This window comes from Bombina bombina, chromosome 2, assembly GCF_027579735.1.
Source record: "Bombina bombina isolate aBomBom1 chromosome 2, aBomBom1.pri, whole genome shotgun sequence".
NCBI lineage: Eukaryota > Metazoa > Chordata > Amphibia > Anura > Bombinatoridae > Bombina > Bombina bombina.
In genome coordinates this window covers 680,104,565-680,129,001 of record NC_069500.1, presented here as the reverse complement: position 1 = coordinate 680,129,001, position 24,437 = coordinate 680,104,565, and the positions used below count along the sequence as shown (strand labels likewise).

Sequence of the window (24,437 nt, the reverse complement as noted above, 5' to 3'; positions counted from 1 at the left end):
GATATCTCAAGCTTCCTCACTAAACTTTTTTCTATCCTTGCTAAGCCATTGATGGAAAATGAGAACCTCATAGATCGGGCTCACAGGGTCCCTAAGCCTAGAGGTGCTGCTGTGGACATCGTAGTGAGACTACATTTCTTCACCTACAAGGAGAGGGTCCAAAGAGCACACTTAGAAAAGCCTATTCTCCCAGAAAAAAATCAGGACATCCAAATTCTCTCTGATTTGGCTCCCCATACCCTCCAGCAATGCAGGTCTTTTGGCGAAGTCACTCATCTCCTGCGACAACACAACATCAGATATAGGTTGGGGTTCCCAACAAAGTTGATTGTGTCTAGAGACGAACATACTTTCACCATCTCAGAGGCATCTCAGTGCCTAAAGCTGATTCAATCATGGAATCTACAGCGCAATGAGGATGCTTCCCCATCCTCTCCCAGGCCCAGCACATTCAATGCAGCACAGAGGTTGGCCACGAGGAACACACCACCTACCCTTCCCTCTGGAGGCAGACCCTTGAGAGCAAGGGGCCCCGACTGGATTTCAAAGCCCCAGCGTAGAAACCAGGACTTGGATGTCACGTAGCTGCTCAGTTCCCACAGGCACACTTCTTTCTGGACAGCTCCTAGAAGGTCGACTAGTGGCGGACGCTCCAGTGATGTTCCTATAAAGATGAGTACCGTATAATTTGACTAATTGCATTCTTTTCATATACTGTTGGTATCCAGACAGGGAGGTACATTATGCCAAGCTGGACCGGCCTGGTTGAGAGGAATTTGTTTCAATTCCCCCCTTCAAAAAAGGAAAAGAACTGTCACAATGTCTCTTGCATATTACAAATGTCACTTGAACTTTTCACCCATGCAAAGACCTTAGATATAAATAGCCAAAGCTTGGAAATGTGACTTAACAAAGCTGTTATAGTTTGTGTTCTTTTAGGTTGACGCTAGACAAGCACTTGGTTATGTTATTTGACACATGTTAACCTGTTTTGCCTTGTAGGAAAATGGTAGGAAAACTTTCAGTGAATGACCTGCCCTGTTAATTGTTCTACTTGTCTTTTTACACTATGCTTTGATAATTCTCTTATGTCACTTTATAGGTGTAGGGCTTAACCCACGCTTATATACGCTATCTACATAATACAATGGTCACACCCAGGGGTGTTGCAACCCAAAGTCATATAACCATATGCCTGGTTCCTATCCTGAGGATGCTAGGCTTGCTTGAGGCAGGTATAGTTTTCATATGTTTTCTTTCAGGTAGAAGCTAGATACGCACTCGGTTACACTATCTGATAATTGTTAATCTACTTTGCCTTGCAGGGAAATGTTAAGAAAACTTTTCACGAATTTACTAGCTATATCTATATGATTTTTTTTTCATAATATGTTTTCTTTTTCTTCCGCATGACTTTGCTCACGTGGGACTTAACCCTTGCATATGTAAACAACTACCATAGTGTAATGATCATGTCTAGGTGTGTAACAACACAAAGCTGGACTCGGGTGTGCTGCTGCACTGATTGGCTTATCTCCTACGGCTATTATGACTTTAGCCACATAAAAATTTGGGGGTTTTTACCCCTATCCCATGTTTGCGGCAGCGGGCACGGGCCTATTAGGATTTACGGGTTTCTAACTGTAGTATAGTTTGTTTTCTAACTCATTATGTTGTGAAAGTTTATTTTTATTTTATTTTTTTGGTTGTACTAACCCCCAGGTTAGTAGTATGTATCCTCCACATGCCCTATTAAAATGTGCCTTTGCCCTTAAACTTAGCTCAGATATTTAGGTCTGACTGTCCTTTGGATCCCAGAAACCCTCTCCCCCCTTCTCCACTTTTTTTATACCCACAAGAAGGGCAAACTACTGTTGCCCTTTGGCCCAGCTGGTTCCATATATATATATCCCCCCAACATTACATATATTAGCTCTCTGATGCTTTAACTAAATTTTGGTGTCAGAAACTATCTCGCAGTTTCCCTCGTGACAAACCACATGTAATATCTTAATCTAGTTACTATTACTCCCATACTACCACAAAAGGTTTGATTATCCCTCCTTTATAGGTACAATTAGGTTTGAATATTTGTACTTTAAATGCATCTCCCTAGACCCCCCTTACTTCTAGCCTCTTCCCTCATCTAGCTTTCCCTTACCCCCTTCTCTCTCTCCCAGTTTTTTGTACCTTCTCCCCATCCTTCATTTTTTGTACCTTCTTCCCCTCCATTTTTTTTTTTTTAAGAGGTGAAAGATCATTGGAAAATGGTCGTCACATGTGCCTCCCAGAATGTGAAAGGCCTTAACTCTCCTTCAAAAAGGAGCCTCCTACTTTGTTCCTTAAAATTTTTGCAGGCTAAGGTGGTCTTCCTGCAGGAGACCCACTGAGTGGTAGATAAGCCTATATTACTTAGATCTCCCTTATACCCAATTGTCCAAACAGCGTCCTACACTAAGAAAGCAAGGGGAGTAGCTATCCTAGTTCATAAAGACGTCCCATTTGAGCAGATACTGGTGGACGCTGACCCTCAAGGACACCTTTTGATCCTAATTTGCAAATTAGATGGCTCACTGTATACCCTGGCATCATACTATAGCCCAAACACAAAGCAAATTCGACACTTAAGGAAATTTCTCACTAAACTGCACACTGTTAAGCAAGGCTCACTACTGATAGCGGGAGACTTCAACATGGTTCTGGATTCCAAGATTGACGAAAGTATCCCCCAGGGGCGAACATTGGATAAGGCTTTGTTTACTACATCCCAACAATTCTTCTCTCTTCTGGCTCAGGCAGACCTTTTTGATGTGTGGCGGTGCCTCTACTCCGCAGAAAAAGACTTTACATTTTTCTTCCCGGTACATAATTCGTACTCCAGAATTTATTTTCTTTTTGTGTAATTCCTGGCTTTTAGACCATATTTCAAATGCACAAATAGGCAGCTGTACATGGTCAGACCATTCTCCCATCATCATTCAGCTACCGTTATCACAGACTACACGATCTAGACCCCCTGGCGCCTGTTATACTCTCTCCTTTCTATTTCAGGTCTCAAAGACAACATATTAGAAGAAATGTTCTACTTTCTGCAACACAATGACACAGTTGAAGTTGATGGCTTCTGCTTATGGGTCTCTTTAAAAGCCTTTCATAGAGGTCTTTTCATTAAAATATAAAGTCAAACTCGCAAGAGATCCACAGCATCTTTGGCTCATCTTCATGGGACCCTGTGATTTCTTATTACCCAACATATGGCCTCTTTAGACCCTTCTTTAATGCCCCTTATTGACTCCACTAGGAACTCTATTAAGCTATTGGAAAACCAAAAAGTCCAAGATTGCCTACAGGCCAATAGACGCTTATTGTATTATAAAGGCAATAGACCAGATTTCCTTTTAGCTAGGAAATTAAGAAATCGTGCAGCTCATTCTAGAATCCCTTTTAATAAGAGAGAGACAAAGATCTCTAACCCAAAAGATATAGGTGCGGAAATTGCTAGTGATTGAGAGGGTAGAGGCCCCATTTACTCTGGAAGAAATTACCTCAGTGATCTTGAAGCTAAAGGCCCGTAAAGCTCCAGGGCCGGACGGCTTTACTTCATTGTTTTATAAGTCTTTTGTAGACCACAATTCCCCCATCCTATTGAGAGTATTCGCTAAAGCAGGTCACATAGGATCCTTTCCAGAGGAATTTTTACAGGCCACAATCATTACTCTCCCAAAACCTGGCAAGTCACCAAACAGCTGCCCTAACTTTAGACCTATATCCCTGTTGAATGTTGATACCAAGGTATGCGCCAAGGTCCTGGCAAATCGCATGAGCACGATTATCCCCTACTTAATTGATCCTGACCAGGTTGGTTTTACTTTGGGCCGCAAAAGTCCCGATAATACCAGAAGGCTGCTTAATATTTTCCTTGATGTCAGCCGACTAGATGCTGAGAAAGCCTTTGACCGCATCAACTGGCTTTATATGAAAGAAATTCTGGCGAGATTTGGATTCCCCCAAAGGTTTTGTAACATGATTGTGGCTTTGTATTCCTGCAAAGGTATGTGGCATAGGCTTTTGCTCGCCAAGCTTCAAGATCTCTAATGGTACTCGGCAGGGGTGTCCTCTGTCCCCATTGTTATTTGCTCTCGCGATGGGACCATTAGCGGAAACAATTAGAAACTCTTCAGTGATTGAAGGTGTCAATATTTAAGGTAGTCTACCTAAAGTAGTGCTATTTGCCAATGATTTAATTGTTGTCACTTCAAACCCCCTCTCTTCCATTCCGTTCCATTCCGGCCCTCTTTTCTGTGTTAGATGAGTTTGCTAAGGTCAACTATTATAAACTTAAAGGGACAGTCTAGTCAAAATTAAACTTGCATGATTCCGATAGGGCATGCAATTTTAAACAACTTTCCAATTTACTTCTATTATCTCATTTGCTCAATTCTTTAGATATCCTTTGTTGAAGAAATAGCAATGCACATGTGTGAGCCAATCACACAAGGCCTCTATGTGCAGCAACCAATCAGCAGCTACTGAGCATATCTAGATATGCTTTTCAGCAAGTGATATCAAGAGAATGAAGCAAATTAGATAATAGAAGTAAATTAGAAAGTTGTTTAAAATGACATGCTATTTCTAAATCACGAAAGAAAAAAATTGGGTGTCATGTCCCTTTGACATCTCCAAAACTTTGGCATATACTATAATCATACCAGATAGGGACGTCCACCAATTACAAGGCCAATTCCCTTTTCATTGATCCGAAGACAAAATACAACATCTAGGTGTCTATCTTTCACATAACATTGCCACGGTCATAGCTAGCAATTTCTCCCCTCTGCTTCAAATATTCAAGGACCTTCTGAAAGGTTGAGACTCACCTTACATATCTTGGTGTGGTAGAATTGCCGCTTTAAAGATGAATCTTCTTCCCAAAATAACATACTTATGTAGATGATTGCCTATATCTATGCCCAAATCCATCTTAATTAAATTCCAGCAAGCCTGCAACCACTTAATTTAGAAGGGGAAAAAATCTAGGATTGCGGTGAAATATCTGTATAACTCAATTATGGCGGGAGGGGCAGCCCTTCAAAATATTATTAAATACCATGAGGCCGCAAGATTGGCTCATATTTCTGCGTGGGGGGACTGCTCATCTACCAGTAAATGGATCATTATAGAGCAAAGTTCGATCCTCTCGGACATATCATTAGAAAATTTGTTGTGGATCCCCAAACATGTTAGGAACTGTAATGTATCTCAAAATTACGTAGTCCAGGCGAACCTGAGGTTCTGGGACAAAAATCTGACATTCGGTAGGGGTCTCACCGCACCCTTCCCCGATCCACCCCATTTCTGACCTGCTGCGAGCATTGCCAAATTCACACCCCAAATGGTGGGAGACACAGGGATTCAGAGCTATAACAGATTTATGTGTTGGGGACTTCTGCATATCAGTGGCCGCATTTCAAAATAGATTTCCTGATAGACCGTTACTTCAGTTTGAGTTCTTTAGACTCAAAAGTTTTATAAGATCATGGGGGTTTTTGAATTCTCCATTAAGACCACTCACTAATTGGGAAAAGAGATAGTGTATGACTACTTGTACCCCCCCAAATTTTCTCGCTTGCAATCCATAACATCTCATATATAGAATTATTCTATAAACTTTTAATCTAATGACATTTTACTCCTCTAAGACTTTTCCAGATCGTTTTCAGTTTCCTTTAACAACATATCTTGTGATCCTATGCCTCTCTCAGTTGGCCCCTTGCTTTTCTCTCTTTATACATCCTGCCTTGGAAAACTTATAGCCTCCTTTGGATTCCAGTACCACCTATGTGCTGATGATACCCAAATCTATCTTTCCTCTCCTGATATCTCTCCCTCTTTACTCAACAAGATTTCTGACTGACTCTCTGCAATTTTCTCTTGGATGTCTTCACACTACCTCCAACTCAATCTGTCCAAAACTGAGCTGCTTCTTATCCCCCCCTCTTCGAGACATCCAACACCTGACATTTCTCTGATGGTTGGAGACTCTATTCTCAACACCTCACCCCAGGTCCACTGCCTTGGGGTCACACTAGACTCAGAACTCACATTCAACCCACACATACAAGCGATTACCAAATCCTGCCGTTCACACCTACACAACATTTCCAGAATTCGTCCCTTCATTACTCAAAAAACTACAAAAATACTTATTCATTCCCTCATTTTGTCACGCATTGATTATTGCAATCTACTCCTAAATGGCCTTCCAAAACACCGCCTCTCCTCCCTCCAATCTATTATGAATGCTTCTGCTAGACTCATCCACCTAAGTCGACGATCTACATCAGCTGCTCCTCTCTGCCAGTCTCTACACTGGCTCCCCATACACTCCAGAATACAATTTAAAGTATTAGTCCTAACCTTCAAAACACTCAACAGTCTAACTCCCAACTATATTTAATCTCTCATTGTGAAATATTCCCCATCCCGTCCTCTTCGATCAACCTCTGACCTACGTCTCTACACTCCCGTTATCTCTATGTCCCACTCCTGCCTCCAAGACTTTGCACGTGCTGTTCCTGTCCTCTGGAACTCTCTACCCCGCTCCATTAGACTGTCTCCAACCTTGTATAACTTCAGACAATCCTTGAAAACTCACCTATTCAGAGAGGCTTACCATCTCTCCTCCATCCCGCATCCAAACCAAACTAATATATGTACATGAACTGCCTGACCCACTGCTGCAAATACAACCTATGTAACAAGCTACCCCAACCTTATGTCTCTGCACCCTAAACCTATAGACTGTGAGCTCTCCGGAGCAGGGCCCTTTTCCTCCTGTACTAGATTTGTTTTGTTTGGTTATGTTTTGTATTTTATCACAAATCTTTGTCATTGCATACCCCTATCACTGTACCCAGCGCTACGGAATTTGGCGGTGCTATACAAATAAATGATAATAATAATAATAATAATAATAATAATAATCTCACACACTCACTCTCCACTATGTTGGAGGGGATGTGGACGAATTGGGACCGCAGCCCATATGTGGTGGGAGTGCACTAAAATTCAAAAACTCTGGACCAAGGCTCTTCTGTGTAGTAGAAGATTCGGCATATGGTGGGGGGGACATCCTCAAAAGGGCTTCTTTCACATATTCTCTGAGAAGCTCCCAGTTCATGTTCTCAACCTTTGTGTTTATTTTTTCACTGCAGTTAAACTGGCTATGGCCAGGTCTTTGCGGCAGCCCAAGGGCCCTGGGTGGTCCCAGGTCCTTTCAATCATGGCTCAGTTGGAATCCATGGAGAGTCCCATCTTTGCTGCTAACTTCAAATTCGAGACTCATTGAATGAGCTGGGAGCTTTGGAGACAAAGCCTGATGCCTGGAGATATCCCCAGTGAATGACCGGAATTGTCTTAACTGACCCTAAAAACTCCAGATTAATGGACTCTGCTGACATGCTTACTAATTAATATTTCAGTTCCTCATTTTTTTTATTGTTTCCCCTCCCCTTTTCTCCCCTTTTTTCCACTTCCCTACCTCCTCTCCCGCTCTGGACCCTCCTTTTTCTGCCTATAGGATCTAGGGAGACGCTTACTTGTTTCCCGGATTATTGTATATCAATGGGGATAGTAGCCTTTTATTGATAGTTTGTAGCTCATGTCGCTACTTTATTACATTATTAATTTTTCATGTCTATGTTCTTTCATCGTACCATGACTTGTAATGTTTGCAACAGGTTTTGTTTATTTCCCATGTGGTAAGTTCCTTTACTTATTTTGTTCTAAATAGAGAAATGCTTTTATTTCCTTAAAGGATCTTGGTATACCTACGAGCCTAATGCCTTATCACATCGAGGAGCCTCTTTATATCATCAACATGTATCTCGAGACATTTTTGTATACAATGTTTTTTTGTATCGTGGATTCTCTGTATTCTACCGTTGTTTTTTGTACTTTTGTATTTATTTGAAAACTCAATAAAAATATATTTAAAAAAAATAATAATAATAAATCCTAAATTACAATTAAAATAAAAACCTAACATTAATTTAAAAATTAAACCTTAGATTAAATTACAATACTTAAATCTAAAACTACAAAAAATAAAAGTCTACAATTACAGAAAAAAAATAAACTGAATTATCCAAAATAAAAAAATTAAACCTTATCTAATACCCCTATACAAATAAAAAAAGCCCCCCTAAAATAAAAACACCCCCTAATCTAAGACTAAACTACCACTAGCCCTTAAAAGGCTTTTAGTTCAAATCAGCCAATAGGATTTCAGTAGTTCTCACCCTATTGGCTGATTTGAATTTGAAGGTTTAAATCAGCCAATAGGAATGCAAGGTACGCCATTATTGAAAGGATAAACCAAATATTAGAACAGTACTTAAGATGTTACGTAACTCATCTTCAGGATGATTGGTTATCATTATTATCAATGGCAGAGTTCTCATAAAATAACTCTATATCCTCCTCATCAAAATTACACCTTTCTTTGCTACTTATGGATATCATCCATCAACTATAACAATAAGCAACACTAATGTCAATTCTCCAGCAGCTATCACTTACTCCACATCTTTGCAAGATCGTTTACAAATCCTAAAAACACATCTTTCAGAAGCCAAGACAAGACAAAAATACTATTATGATTCACATCATAGACCAAGTCCGGAATACCAGATTGGAGATTTAGTTTGGCTATCCACCAAACACCTGAAATTACAAACACCTTGTAAAAAGTTATCTAATCAGTTCATCGGACCCTTCTCTGTCAAAAGAATCATAAACTCTAATGTGATAACTCTCAAGCTGCAAGACCATTACAGGATACATCCAACTTTTCACGTATAACTTCTAAAGCCTTACTCCTCAGGAAATCATTCTGCCAGAGATGTTTTACCTCCTCCTCCAATCAATCTTCAAGATCATGAGGAATTCCAAGTAGAAAATATTCTTGATTCACCTATTAGACACAGAAAGATTAAATATTTAATAAAATGGAAGGGTTATGGTCCTGAAGATAATTCTTGGCAGGTTGGATCGGATATTCATGCACCACGATTGATTGCTAACTTCCATCGAAAATATCCCTTGAAGCCACGACCTTGATTCCCCAGAGGAGAATCCTTGAGGAAGGGGGTATGTGATATCCCTTTAACTCCACCTTCTTGCATCACAACACTATTTCAGGCATCACCTAACACCTATCATTGCCTGATTATTGAAGTTTATGCCTCTGCTGTGGATCTCTGAATTCTTAAACCTTATTGCTTGGCCAGAATCTACTAAGTATTTGTGCTCTTATTCAAGAAGGAAGGAAATCCAGGCATCCCTGGTAATAAAAAATCAAAAGGCTTTATTCATCAATTTAAAAGCGTTAGTGACAGAGCTTCCAAGGATAAAAGAAAAACACGGTCTAACATGTTTCAGCCATTATGGCCATAATCATAGAAATGCTCCTTCAACATAGAAGGTGTGTTTTTATAGGGCTTCCCTCCGCCCCCTTAAAAAACAATTAATTTAACCATTTAACTACCAGCAAGAAGAATTCACATGCAATTTGTATACAAAGATAAGGAGTTAAACAAGGATTCAGCAGAATGTTTAGATACATAAAGTATGCACAATATACAGAATATACATATTGGATTGAAGTATTACATATTGTTGCTTATAGTTTTACCAAAAGTTCCTTATGACATCATTCCAATTTCTTTATTATCCAAATTTATAACAGAGCATTATCCTTATAAACCTAAGGAAATGCATATATTTCCTATAACGTTTCATTTCTCCATTCAGGTGTAAAGACAAGTATAAAGACAACTTTTCTAGAGAATGTGTATTATATTCATATATGTCCCTCATTCTAGAATGCTCTTACTTGGCACTTATTATCTTTAATATCCTATTTGTGAATATATTCTCTAAGTCTCAATGTTGCCTTTTGACCACAACCAATAATTATCTCCACCTGCTGAATCTCTCTCCTTTCCGGAACATGACCTGCTACTGGGAACTCTCACAGTTCATTGAACTGCTATGCAGGATTACAATCTACCGATATTCTTACTCTCAGAACCTCGCTGCTGATTCACCATGCACACCTATTTATCTGGAACTGTTCATCGTGTAACAGTAAAATTTGTTGTTCCTCTGAACCCGCAAGTATTGTATCCACAAAGCCGCTACTGAGTTACTGTTGTATTTACCACAGACTGTGTTTTATGCTTATGTTCTCTAAGATTTGTTATATGAACGCTGAGTCTTTACTTACCTCTCTCACTGGGCGTCAGTTTGGCCTATTGCTTGATACTTTGCAGACGCTAACAGATATACAGCTGCTATATACTTACCATCTGATATTAAACTATAACCATGTATACTACTATAAGTTTACATTGAATAATATAGTTTAAGCATTGCAGTCACTAATATGTATAACTCTTATAAATATGCTTTAATGTTATTCAACCAGATTTATTACCATTTTATCTGGCAATATCATTTACAGAAACAAAACTTATATATCAACCAAATATATTTAGTGAATCCTAACACTCTCCAGTCTAATGTTCGTTTATTAGTGGCTCAATGTATGGAGGTAATTGGTCTGATGGTTGCTTCCATGGTCATCATTCCCTTTGCTTGATTCCATCTGAGTGCTCTACAATTATGCATGCTCAGGCAATGGAATGGAGACCATTCAGATCTATCTCAGAAAGTAGATCTGGATCCGTTAACAAGAGACTCTCTCTCGTGGTGGATTTCTCAGGATAATCTGTCTCAGGGCACATGCTTCCGGAGACCCTCCTGGGTGATTGTGACCACGGATGCCAGCCTGCTAGGCTGGGAAGCAGTCTGGGGCCTGTTAAAGGCTCAAGGCCTGTGGACTCGGGAGGAGTCTTCTCACCACATAAACATGTTGGAGTTGAGAGCAATCTTCAATGCCTTGATGGCTTGGCCTCAGCTGTCTTTAGCCCAGTTTATCAGATTCCAGTCGGACAACATCACCTCAATGGCTTACACCACCAAGGAGGAACTCTAAGTTCCTTGGCCATGAAGGGGGTGACTCGTATTATTCAGTGGGGGGAAGTCCACGATTGTCTCCTATCTGCTATCCACATTCCAGAAGTGGACAACTGGGAGGCGGATTTTCTGAGCAGATAGACCTTTCATCCCGAGGAGTGGGCTCTCCATCCGGAGGTGTTCTCCAGGTTTACCCTCAAGTGGGGGGTGCCGGAGTTGGATCTGATGGCATCTCTTTAGAATGCCAAGCTTCCAAGGTACGGTTCAAGGTCAAGCGATCGTCAGGCCACCCTGATAGATGCTCTGGCAGTTTCTTGGGATTTTGGTCTAGAATACCTGTTTCCTCCATTTGCTCTCCTTCCATGAGTCATTGCTCGTATCAAACAGGAGAGAGCGTCTTTAATTCTAATAACTCCTGCTTGTCCTCGCAGGATCTGGTTTGCAGACCTAGTGAAGATGTCTTCTCTTCCACTGTTGAGGTTTCCTCTGAGGATGGACCTTCTAATTCAGGGTCCTTTCCTTCATCCAAATCTAGTTTCTCTGAAGCTGACTGCTTGGAGATTGGACGCTTAGTTTTGGCTAAGCGTGGATTTTCTGAGTCAGTCATTGATACTATGCTTCAGGCCCGCAAACCAGTTACTCGTAAAATTTACCATAAGGTATGACGCAAATACCTATATTGGTGTAAATTGAAGGGCTTCTCTTGGTGTAGGGTCAGGATTCCTAGAATTTTGTTTTTTCTCAAGGAAGGTCTGGAGAAGGGTTTGTCGGTCAGTTCTCTGAAGGGTCAGATTTCTGCAGTCTATTCTTTTACACAAGCATCTGGCAGATGTACCAGACGTTTAATCTTTTTGTCAGACCCTGGTCAGAATCAGGCCTGTGTTTAAACCTGTTGCTCCTCCTTGAAGCTTGAACATTGTGCTTAAAGTTTTGCAGCAGGCTCCGTTTGAGCCAATGCATTCTGTAGATATTAGGTTGTTATCTTGGAAGGGCTTGTTTCTTATTGCTATTTCCTATGCTCGCAGAGTTTCTGAACTCTCAGCTCTTCAGTGTGATTTGCCTTACCTTTTTTTTCATGCGGATAAGGCTGTCATTTATACTAAGTTAGGATTTCTCCCTAAAGTGGTTTCGGCTCGAAACATGAATCAGAATATTGTTGTTCCTTCTCTTTGTCCTAATCCTTCTTATAAAGAACGTCTTTTGCATAACTTAGATGTTGTGCGAGCTCTTAAATTTTACCTTCTAGCTACTAAAGATTTTTGCTAATCTTCTGCCCTGTTTGTTTGTTTCACTGGAAAGCGGAAGGGTCATAAGGCTTCTTTCCCTCTGGATGAGAAGTATGATTCATTTTGTTTATGAGACTGCTGGACAGCAGCCTCCAGAGAGAATTACGGCTCATTCTACTAGGGCTGTCTCCTCATCTTGGGCTTTCAAAAATGAAGCTTCTGTGGAACAGATTTGCAAGGCGCCTACATGGTCCTTTCTGCATACTTTTTCAAAATTTTACAAATTTGATACTTTTGCCTCAGCTGAGGCTTTATTTGGGAGAAAGGTTCTTCAAGCGGTGGTGCCTTCGGTTTAGGTCTGCTGTCTTGTTCTCCCTCCCTGTTCATTCCGTGTCCTCTAGCTTGGGTATTGGTTTCCACTAGTAATTGGAATGATGTTGTGGACTCTCCATGTCTTAGGAAAGAAAACAAAATGTATACTTACCTGATAAATTTATTTATTTCCGGATATGGAGAGTCCACGACCCCACCCTTAATTAAGACAGTATTTTTGTTAAACCTCAGGCACCTCTACACCTTTGTGTTATATTCTTTTTCCATTTCCCTTCGGCTGAATGACTGGGGATTATGGGTAGGGAAGTGACACTTAACAGCTCTGCTAGGGTGCTCTTTGCCAGCTTCTGCTGGCCAGGAGTGAATATCTCACTAGTAATTGGAATGACGTTGTGGACTCTCCATGTCTGGAAAGAAAGAAATTTATCAGGTAATCATTTTTATTTTTAGATAAAAGAGCTGATTTCTTTACGGCAATATCCCACAAAAGGCTATTGGTAGTTTAGTCTTAGATTAGGGGGTGTTTTTATTTTGTTTTGTTTTTTATTTTTATAGGGGTATTAGATTAGGTTTAATTTTTTTATTTTGGATAATTCGGTTAATTTTTTTCAGTAATTGTAGACTTTTTTTTGTCTAATTTTAGATTTAAGTATTGTAATTTAATCTTAGGTTTAATTTTTAAATTAATGTTAGGTTTTTTATTTTAATTGTTATTTAGAATTTATTATTTTAATGATAATTTAGGATTATTTTAATTTATGTAATGGGGTTAATTTAGGGGGTGTTAGGTTTGGGGGTTTAGTGATTAGTTATTTGTGGTTTGGGGGCATGGGGGATTAGGGGTTAATAGTTTAAATAGCTAGATTGTGTTGTGGGGGCTTGGCGGATTAGGGGTTAATAGTTTTAATAGCTAGATTGCGTTGTGGGGGCATGGCGGATTAGGGGTTAATAGTTTAAATAGCTAGATTGCATTCTGGTGGCATGGTGGATTAGGGGTTAATAGTTTTAATAGCTAGATTATGTTGTGGGGGCATGGCGGATTAGGGGTTAATACATTTATTATAAATTGTGATGTCGGGGGGGATGGCGGATAGTGGGATTTTGACGTGTCGGGTTAGATTTCAATGGGAAAAGGTCTCATAAATCACTTTTACACCTAGTTGAGCTGGGTGTAATTTTTGTTAATGTATCGCCAGCCTCCGACAGTGTTTTAAGGGTTTGCGCGGGCATTGGAAACCTGGTATAATTTAAAGATTAGCGGCTTCTGATACTTTCTATGGGACACAATAATGTTTTCGGCAGCCGGAGTCCGGTTGCCGAAATTGAGTTATAATTGGCCGTTGGAAGCAGTCGGTGAACGATATTGCTTCCGACAGCTTATTTAATGGTTTGCGAGCACATGCAAAACTAATTACGGGTCAATGAGAACAAGCCCAAAAATTGGTTAAAATTTGTTGTTCATTTTACAAACATATAACAAATTAAGTTCTGCACATCAGCTTAAATCTCTTATTGACATCACATAACTTTAGGTTACTCACTTCAAAAATTATTTTAAAAAAAAATTATATTGTTATAAAGAATTTTTTTTGTATTATATAAACTAAAATATTTATTGTTTGCAAAGAATATTCATTTAATATTCAAATTTATTGGATGATGTAAAATTTAAAATGCTCAAGACATTGCTGGGGAATACTATGTGGGGTTCATTGGTGCAAATTTGTCACTATATATAGCTACTAACTGTATGCAGTGATATATACTATAAAAGTGATCTCAGCATGGGTGATTATGTAGACCCTGGTTTCTCAACAGCCGGGCCGTGGCCCAGTACCGGGCCGTGATAGCCCTGCTGGTGGGCCCCGACCTGTCATGCCCCCACTGCACATAAGGGGCAGACTGAGACCAATCAAGGCCCCAGGAACACTGTCTCACACTGATCGAAATGTATTATATTTTATGCAAATGAACATGGTAGCCTCCCTGCTCTGCCCCCAACAGGCCCCTCAACCTCCAGATCCAGGACCCCCAACATTAAGGTCCAGAGAAAGGGCACCCAACCTCCAGGGCCAGACCCCACACTCCATGGCCCTCACAGTGACAGACCCCCGCCAGGGCCCCCACTAAACCCACACTTATTTGCTTAGTTACTGATAGGGCAACTGAAAACTCTAGCTTAAGGAATGGGCCAGGATCCGTGGAGATGCCATTTGTGGGCCCCCCTACTTGCTGGTCCCTCGGCCCAGGTCCTATTTGCCTGGCTGATCAGCCCACCCCTGCTGCTCACTTTATATATATATATATATATATATAAAAATAAAACTACCGGGCCCTGGACATGTCTAGCTAAAATTTACCGGGCCTTGAGATCACTTTGGTTGAGAACCACTGATGTAGACAATATATCTTGTGGTTGCTGGCAATAACCCAAGAGAGTATATTGCCAGGCAACAATGTCAGATCATTAGGATAACTTTATTAACCTAAAAGAGGGACAAGCAAAATACATGTTATATTTCCCTCCAATGCCCACAATAATGTTAAATGTTGCTATACATTACACTAGCAAACCTGCAATGGTATGTGTTTAACTCACTGAAAGGGGTTAAACACAAAGTTAAAGTACTAGCAACCCTCCAATGTTATGTGTTTAACCCACACAAATGGTTGAAACACATAGTTAAAGTACCATTTGAGAGTGAGAGCTGCAGAGCACCTCTGGTACCAAGCAGATATAACCTGTGAGCCAGTCAGTGGTAGCTGCCAAACAAACCCAGTTGTGCAACTTCTCTTGCTGATTGGCTCAGCATCTATATACACTCAGGACCAGCAGTTCTCTGTGGCTCCTAATTAGTAGTTTAACTACATGATTAACCGCTTTGCATGGATAAAACACATTGCATTGCAGGGTTGCTAGTGCTAAAATGACATGCTGTAAAAAAATAGGGCATGCAATGTTTGCGCTATAATGTTCCTTTGATATGAAGGCAGCTTAAAGTGACTCATGTGCTTTGTGTTTTCTTCTTTTTTTCCAGAAATCTAGAAAATTTTTCCCTATAACATTTTTTGGATCGATTTCTTGGATTGCAGTATTTTCTTATTTAATGGTCTGGTGGGCCCATCAGGTAAGCTCAATTTCTGTAAAAAAATCATTCTGTAGCTACTTCCTAGTTGCCTATAATAGTATTTTTGTTACTTGTGATATGATGTATTGGTCACTTGATATTATGGGTGCCTTATAATATAAGAAAGGGGTTGAGATATTTATTTTGCTATCTAGAATAACAAATTCTGTAGAATTATCATGCAATTGCCAATATTAAAGAACATAAAAAACAAATATTATTGTTAAATTATCCAACTCTTGGATGAAGCAGTTTGTTTGCTTGTTTACTATCCAAATCACTACGAATTGTTGAACATTTGAAATACATTTGTTTAGTGTATTTTTTCAATTAATGTGTAATACAAACCCTTTTTAAAATATTGAAATATGAGAGATAACAGGCAAAAATGCTGTACCAATTATCATGAAATGTAACAGAGAAATGTACAATATATTTAGTGGTAGGTGCCCCTTGCTTGGTTTTGGAAAAAGATAATTAAATGTTTATTAGTGTAATGTTTTATATTTATAAACAAAACATCTGAGCATAATGTGTGAGTGAAACAGGAGGTATTAGCGCACATCCACTTGCAAATACACAAAAACATTTTAAATGCTGCAAAAATTGCCTGCAAAAATATATTAAAATTTGTATCATAGTCATACAATTTGGCCATATTCTGCTTAGTCGGTCACCAACTTACAAGGTGTCCCAATGTTGACTGATCCTAACACTACAATACAGGTGGCCCTCGGTTTATGCCGGTTCAATTTGCGCCGTTTCAGAATAACAACCTTTTTTTAGTCATGTGACTGCTATTGAGAAGCATTGAAAAGCAGTGCACTAATTAAAATAGCCAGTAGGTGGAGCTGTCCGCTTGTGTTGCAGCAAAGTTATGTAAGCTTAGCAGGTTCTGTATGCAGAACAGACTTTAGCTATCGAGCAGCTTTCAAAGCAGCAAGATCTAGCAGCCACTTCCCTATTATCTTCCTGTCCAGCTGCTTGAGGTGAGGGTGCCTAACTGCTTAATCAGTCCAGATTGAAATGCATAGAATAGGTGCAGACCTAATATTATCTAACATGCTAACAATGCAGAGAACAGTTTGCAGAAAAATGCAATTAAAAATATGTTTTTGTTCATTAAACTTAGTTTGATGATACAGTCTGTTGTGTGATTATTAGCAAATGTTTTTGTTCACTAAACTTAGTTTCATGATACAGTCTGTTGTGTGATTAATTAGGTTTATAATGCTGTTTAGCATTTAAAGTCTTCATTTCAAAGCTTTAAAAATAATGTATTAGGTGTTACTTATGTCAATTTTGAGAGGGGCCTGGAATCTAACTCCCTCACTTCCCATTGACTTACATTATAAACTGGGTTTCAATTTACAACGGTTTTGATTCACAACCATTCTTTCTGGAACCTAACCCCAGCGTAAACTGAGGGCTACCTGTACTTTGTGATAGATTTACAAAAGGTCGAATGGACATGATTCGCTGCTTGTGCAATGCCGCTTCCTGCTAACCGGCGTAGCAGGGGCCATCAATCATCCCAATCGGATTGGATCGGGATGATTTCATTCCACTGCTTCTTAACTTACATTTCAGGCAAGCTTGAAACGATGGTCGTAGGATGCAGAATCTGCTGCTTAATAAATCTATCCCTTTGCCTTTATGGGCTAAATCATTCCTGCTTCTCTCTTTGGGCCCAATGATCTAAACCTCATCAGCTCAGACGTGTTTTTTCTCGCCAACCCTTGCAGAGGCAGTCCTGGTGGAATTATCGTTATAAAAAAAGAGAGACAGTCCCTGTGAGTGGTAAGATGTCTCCTATTGAAAGTAATGGAGCTTGCTGGAAAGGGAAACTTTGCTCCATGGAGCAAAATTAGCAGTGACCAGGGGGCATAGCCAATTTAAATCACATTACGCTTTTTTCTTCGTATAGCATCTTAAAATTTCCTACATTTCCATATGCATGGGATTTTCTATTAGGGTTATAAGTATTTTGAGTGTTTTAAAAAAACTTGCCACCTTTTAGTTTGCGAGAAAAAACAGTGAGATCTCAAGTGCGCAAATCATTACAGAATTACGCTAGGATTAGAGAGACAGTTTTATATACACCCATGGAATGCCCACATCCAGCCCATTACAAAAAACAACAATTACTCTTTTTATTTTGTTCTTATAAGTACGGATTTCTGTGTGTTTTTTGCACATGCATGCAGTGCACTTAAATTATGATTTGCACTGTGCATATTTAATAAGATGTATTCCTGTGTAATTTACATACAAATGTTACAATTTTTGAAAATACAATTTTTGATGCACCTCAACAATACATTTTTTTCCTACGTATTGTTTTGTGAATGGTTCAAATATTCATTTTGTATGATATTAAAAAATATAATTTTATTGTGCAGTTTTGTTATGTATGCATCTCCTTCCCATACGAAAATGCAGTATACGCCCCTTAGCAAGACACCCTGTTTTTAGGGTAAAAAGAGGCTTTAGGTAATTCCACCAGCGAAATAGGGATACTGGCAAGCGTTCTCTAATAATCTTGCCAGTCCAAAGACCTTTAGATCAGCGGTCGCCAACCGGTGGTCCGTGGACCACTGGTGGTCCTCGAGAAGATGTTGGTGGGCCATTACACTATCAAGCAGGAATTAATCTCCTCTGATGATGTCACCCCCGTTGCGCCGCAACTCCCTACAGTGCCTGGCTGGACATCAGTGAAAACCGATGGAGAAGCAATTAAATTACAATCTCCCTACGCATAGTTCCATAGTACTAGACTAGTACAACTTGCATAGCTAGAGTGTGTTTTTAACTCCTCCCGCCCGGCGCGCTGCTCAGAGGACGATGCTTCCATTCTAAAGCCAGCAGAGGTTGGTATAGTCTTGGCTTGAAATAGTGGAATTAAAGTATATGAAAAAAGAAAATCTTAAAAACTATTCTCTCATATTTATTTTATTTTCTTCCCTTTGCCTGTCTCTTTGTAGTAGTTTTCCTAATTCCTTCAGATGGACTTACATTACTGTTTGTCTTCCTTCCCTCCATCTTTTATTTATTTATTAAATATTAATTATTTTTAATTCTAATAATTTTCCTGCGCACAAAGCCATTCCACATGAATTCCAGTAATTGCCATCCAGCAGATCAGCCATATCCCACCAGTATTATAGTAATTGCCAGTAACATCAGTTGTGGTTAGCTCACATCCATATTGAGAGCTTTATGATATAGGGCTCCATGTACTAAGCAGTCAGCGAGCTACCCGCAACAAATCTCGCGTCAAAACTCGCAAACTGATATGTACAAAGCCGTCAATTGTGTTAAAACTCGCATCTTTAAAATTGCGAGCGTACTTATCCGCCAAACCTCGCTACCGCTCCATTTTTCACTGTAATTAGACACATTTGACCACCAACTCGCCAAAAAACGAATGTACTAAAAAATCTATTTGTCCGCTCGCTACAATTTCCGCTCCCACCTCGCTATTTTTGCCTCGCCACCTTTTAGGTGGCGGGCAAGGTACAAAACAATAGGAAAGTCAATCTAGACGCCAGTCTAGACATATATAAAAGGCAGTAATATCAGCATTGTACTTACAGCATAACTGGCGTCTAATTTGTCTCTCATTTCCATGTACATAAATTGCGCCCAATTTGTCGACTGTAATTAAAGAGTAATCTATTTAAATTTGTATTGTTAGTTGTCAATCTTTATAATTATTTTTATATTAATATTTATATATTATCAGATCCAGATGAAGCCATATCCAAATTGTAAATAAATATTACAAAAATAACGCTCTGTTATCACTCTTCAAAAAATTTTGAACAATAATAAAGTTGTTTAGATAAGTTGAACTTTTATAGGAGCAAAATTCTATTCCCGCGACTACTATGATGTTCGTGACACCTTGCATGTCACGTGTTAATAATTGGCCAGACAATTCAACTAAAAGTTAAGTACCATCAGCTTAGTCGCGGCGAGCGAGGCGTCAAATTTATCAACAATCCGCAACTGCTCGCGGCGGGCTAGACTTGTCTATTTATTGGGGGAATATTAGTACATAGCGACAGCGGACACCATTTCGCCCGCGGCGAGTAACGGCGAGTTTATCCGCGTCTACAATGACGGATGAATTGACGGCTTAGTACATGGAGCCCATAAACTTAATTTATGACTCCAATGTCTGTCCATGATCATAAGTAGTTTTGAATAATTCCTAACTGGGGAGGTAACTTGGAAGTCTTGTGATTCTTTTAAACATAATTCTTTTTTCCCACTTTCTGCCTCTCTGTTTCCAGCTCAAAAGTTGGCACTCACCCTTCATCTGTCATTTGGAAGTATTCTCTCAGTTCTGGCATTCAGTTATTTAATTTCAAAAAAGTTATTCTTAAAAATGTGTAAATATATACATAATGTAAACTTATCTATGGTTACACTAGTTATGAATAATCCATGTTAGTGGTCCCTGAGGTCTGAAAGGTTGGCGACCCCTGCTTTAGATCATCGGGCCCTTAATAGCAGAATGAGACTCCCTGACTTTATATTCAACTCTATTACACTGACATGAGTACACGTGCGGTGCTTTAACTAATAGGAGATGGTCAGTCTCCCTTTTTTAAATACGAATCCACAAAGTTTGGTTTAGCATAAAACAAAAGAGTTTAAATACATCTTTGAGAGTGCATCCAATTAGACCAAATAGTTACACAAAACAAGGGGTATTGACACACATCCACTTACAATAAAAAAAAAATTGAAATGCTGCAAAAATTGCCCGCAAAAAACACCTATGCTTTTATATTAAAATAGTGATCTTAGGGGGACTTCCAGGTTGCCTCCATCTTAATGGCTGCTCTGAGCTTCAGCTGCTAAAGACTTCTCTAATTTTCTTGAATTTTCAGCAAAAACACCTTATTAGAATATATTTTAAATAATAGAGAAACTCATCTGAAGACGACACGATCCAGGATATAGGGTGCTGGGTTGTGTTGTGGCTTTACTGCCCTTAGTACTGAAGGTTTTTTAAACTAGGGCCCTGCCAGGGCCGTCTTTAATATTGACTGGGCCCTGGGCAAACATTCCCCTGCCCCCCCCCCCCCCCAATGCAATTTTTCTCTCCACCCCAACACCCCAAAAAACAACTAAATCAATTTATTTTATATATTATTTTATTTTAAATGATTAGCCCAGCAGTGGATCATCAACTGTTGAGCTAATCATTTTCAAAAAAATATGAAATAAATTGCAATATGTGAAACTGGACCTAAGCAGTACTAATAAGTAAATAAATATATACATTCCTCCACTGCTGATTAATTTTAAATATTTACTAATTAATTAAATGTTGTTTTTTAATTTGCACAGTAAAAATAAGTGTCGGACCTAATGTTTACAGGGCCTGGTGCAATAATTTATTTTGGGCCCCTCTAAAAGCATCTCACCAGTTTTGGGATATTCACTACATATTTATTGTTTAGATAGCCACTGTACAGCAAAATTACCACTTTCATGAATACCAAGGGAATGCCTAACATAACAAACTCCCCTAACCCATATACACACACACTCTGCAGAGCATACACATATACATGTACACACAAACACACACTCTCCAGAGCATACACATATACATATACACACAAACACACACTCTCCAGAGCATACACATATACATGTACACACAAACACACACTCTCCAGAGCATACACATATACATATACACACAAACACACACTCTCCAGAGCATACACATATACATGTACACACAAACACACACTCTCCAGAGTATACACATATACATACACTACAGAGCACACACAAATTTATGTACACACTCTATATAATTCAATATTAAAAAATACAATGTGGGGGGCGGAGCAAGCCTGGGAACTGAATGGTCGCACTTCAGCTCTGCTGAAATTGTCTATAATTTTATTTAATTGACCATCAGCCCAGCTCAATTTCACATCTCAGACATCGCCTGTTCCTAAGAGAGGGTCAGGAGTTCTGGGGACATTAAATGGTGGTTACAGGGAGGTAAGAGTAGCTGTTTTTCGGGCCGACTAATGACTTGACTACCCAGGAGTGGCCATCTTCTCTTCCACGTGGAAGCTCCCTAACGCAGAAGCTAATTTGGAGATCGTTTTTCTATAAAGGTCTGGGGGCCGTATATACTGGTTGGAGAGACACATTTAACGCCCAATACCAGTTGAAATTATAAGGAATATGGCCTCTAGATGGGAAGAAAGTGTACAGCACCTGCTACGCAGCCATTTCCAGATGTTGGAGCGGGACTTAGCTCTGGCATTTTCATCATTGAGTGGCAATAAGTCTCCAGAGGAAACCCAGCAATATTTGCAACTGCGCAAGGAACCGCGGAATGTAGCCGATGAACTACAGAGTGCCACAAGCAGAGCAGTGTACCCAGCAAAAACCACCAGAGCTTTTAGTTGTTCTGATGCGGGTACCTACAGTCACGCTATTGATCCAAGATCCATGCAGAACGTCCCGGCCCTTCACTCAGCAGAGCAAGGGGGAGATCAGTACTTTATCTGTATCACAAGAACCAAAATATTTGACCATTTACCGGATGAAAGTAGAGAAGCTGTAGGGTGTGTGGACATACAGAAGCCTGAGGTGAAAGAATTAACCCTGCCAGTACCTCAGCATATACAGAATGAGTGCGCTGTCTCTGCGGATAAAGAGACTTCTTACACAGGGGAACTGCCTGCAGACTACGTCAACAATCCATCGGAGCTAAAGGCCATACTTGTACTGTTTTTGTTTATAGAGAGGGAGATGGCGGCTAAGGGAGAAACCCCCATCGAGCGGCTCCCATACAAATTAACATTGGCTTTCACTCCACGGCGCTTCAGGTTGACTATGCTGGTGAGGATCGGTCAGATGATACAGTACTGCAAGTGTGAAAGACTGTTAGTGAGCCCCACATTAAGCATAAATTACTATGAAATGGGATAGGCATGGAAGAAACCGGACTTATTACAATATTAGTCCACCTATGAGACCTTGTCACAGTTAAGTTTTAGAGACATGGGTTTGACAATTCTATGTCTGCAGTCTATCATAAGCCAACTACCTTGCGTTTTTATGTTTATTGTGCTGCATAACTGTAACATGTTTGGAATGTATTTACAGCATCTGTTCACAAACTGGATCTTTTCATGATGTTGGAAATGCTGGACACCCCGGTCCTGTAAATGTGTATGGCACAAATATTTATAGTTAGTTATGTTGGAACTTTTCTTTTAACTGTTAATATATGTATGTTTCCAAATATGATAGTGCCCAAAAGATTACTTCCTTTATGTGTGACTACAGGTAATGTTTAGATGACTCCATGCATATATGCTTTTTCTAGCAAATCAGGGGCTAAATCTTAACGTGGCCACTTACAAGATATGTAGCGCGCCACAAATATCTCTAACTTTATCAGAGTTTTACCTTGCCCCATAATGTTCCGGTCTCTGGACTTGTTCTTAGTTTAAATTTGTAGTTTGCATTAGTGTTTATCTACCATAGCTTGTCTATATGCTGCCCCGCGTTATAGAAGTACTTGATGGTTACTTGGATTAGATGTTTCTATGTCTGCTGTTTATTAAGCTCTATAGCCCTATATTATTTGAGCTATTTACATTATAATAAGTCACACTGCAGAAAAGCAAATCTAGATTATTATTTTTTTCATTGAGAGATCGCCTCTACACTGTACCAATGTATATTGAAGTGGAACTACTGCTTTTGCCACCAAATCTTTTTGTCCTCAATATACCACTGAAGTAACTGTATTTACCAATTTGTGCTCCCTATATGGTTTGTTTTACTAGTACTAAGCGCTTGTTATATCCCACTGTGAGCTTATAAATATACCCGTATGATAGTGCCTGACATTAATATTTTGGTACTAACACACTTCAGCCATAATATGTTAACTCTGTTAGTTTTATTATGATAGATCCTATATATGTTTTCATTCTCTGAGCTATGTGTCCTGTTCTCATGTCTTCTGTCACCTCCTATCCACATTTATATAGAAGCTTAATAGCTCTCCATATACCAGTATATGTAACGTATTCAACTGCCTATTAGACTTTTATCCTTACTGCCGCAGGGCATAGGGCCCGTGTCCTGTGGTAGATTCAATTTTTCCGTCACTATCTTACATATCTTAACCTGGTAGCAATTGGGTTATTGTAGCGGCTATATGGATTTCCATGTCACAATTTGTGGAGTTGAATCTGCACGACACTAGTGCTTCCATGGCTTTTTTTTTTTTTTTTTTTTACACACCGCTCAGTATTCTGAGCTGACTGCAACTATGAGGTGTACTATACATATCACAATTACTGGGTAAGCCATGTTTAACGTTCAGTACCTATGAAAAGAGGAGCTCTGGTTCAACAGACATAATGACCTCCGTACCCCCCCCCCATACTATAGAACTCAGGATAGGCTGGATTCATCCTGAGTCTTTAAAGCGGTTTTTCTCGTCACACAACCGCAATTAACCTATGGTTTTATATATTCTTTATATCATATATATACTCTAGATTGCTACATGCTTTTTCTTTTTTTCTTTTACACTGGTATATAGAGTAATATCAAAGAAAATACAGAAAATATGAGGTTTACTTTTAACATATATTGCATAAATGTGATGTAACAGATATGACTATATATTGTGGCAATAAGA

At 39.4% G+C, this 24,437-nt stretch overlaps 1 protein-coding gene across 1 annotated transcript in view; it reads left to right on the top strand.

Annotated features, from left to right (window-relative positions):
• The window catches only part of SLC24A2 (solute carrier family 24 member 2), a 656,915-nt gene that overhangs the window by 610,220 nt on the left and 22,258 nt on the right, over positions 1-24,437 (top strand). The window contains exon 10 of the mRNA XM_053702654.1: positions 15,638-15,727. Within this exon, the coding sequence (XP_053558629.1) occupies positions 15,638-15,727 (90 nt within the window). The remainder of the gene's footprint in view (positions 1-15,637; positions 15,728-24,437) is intronic.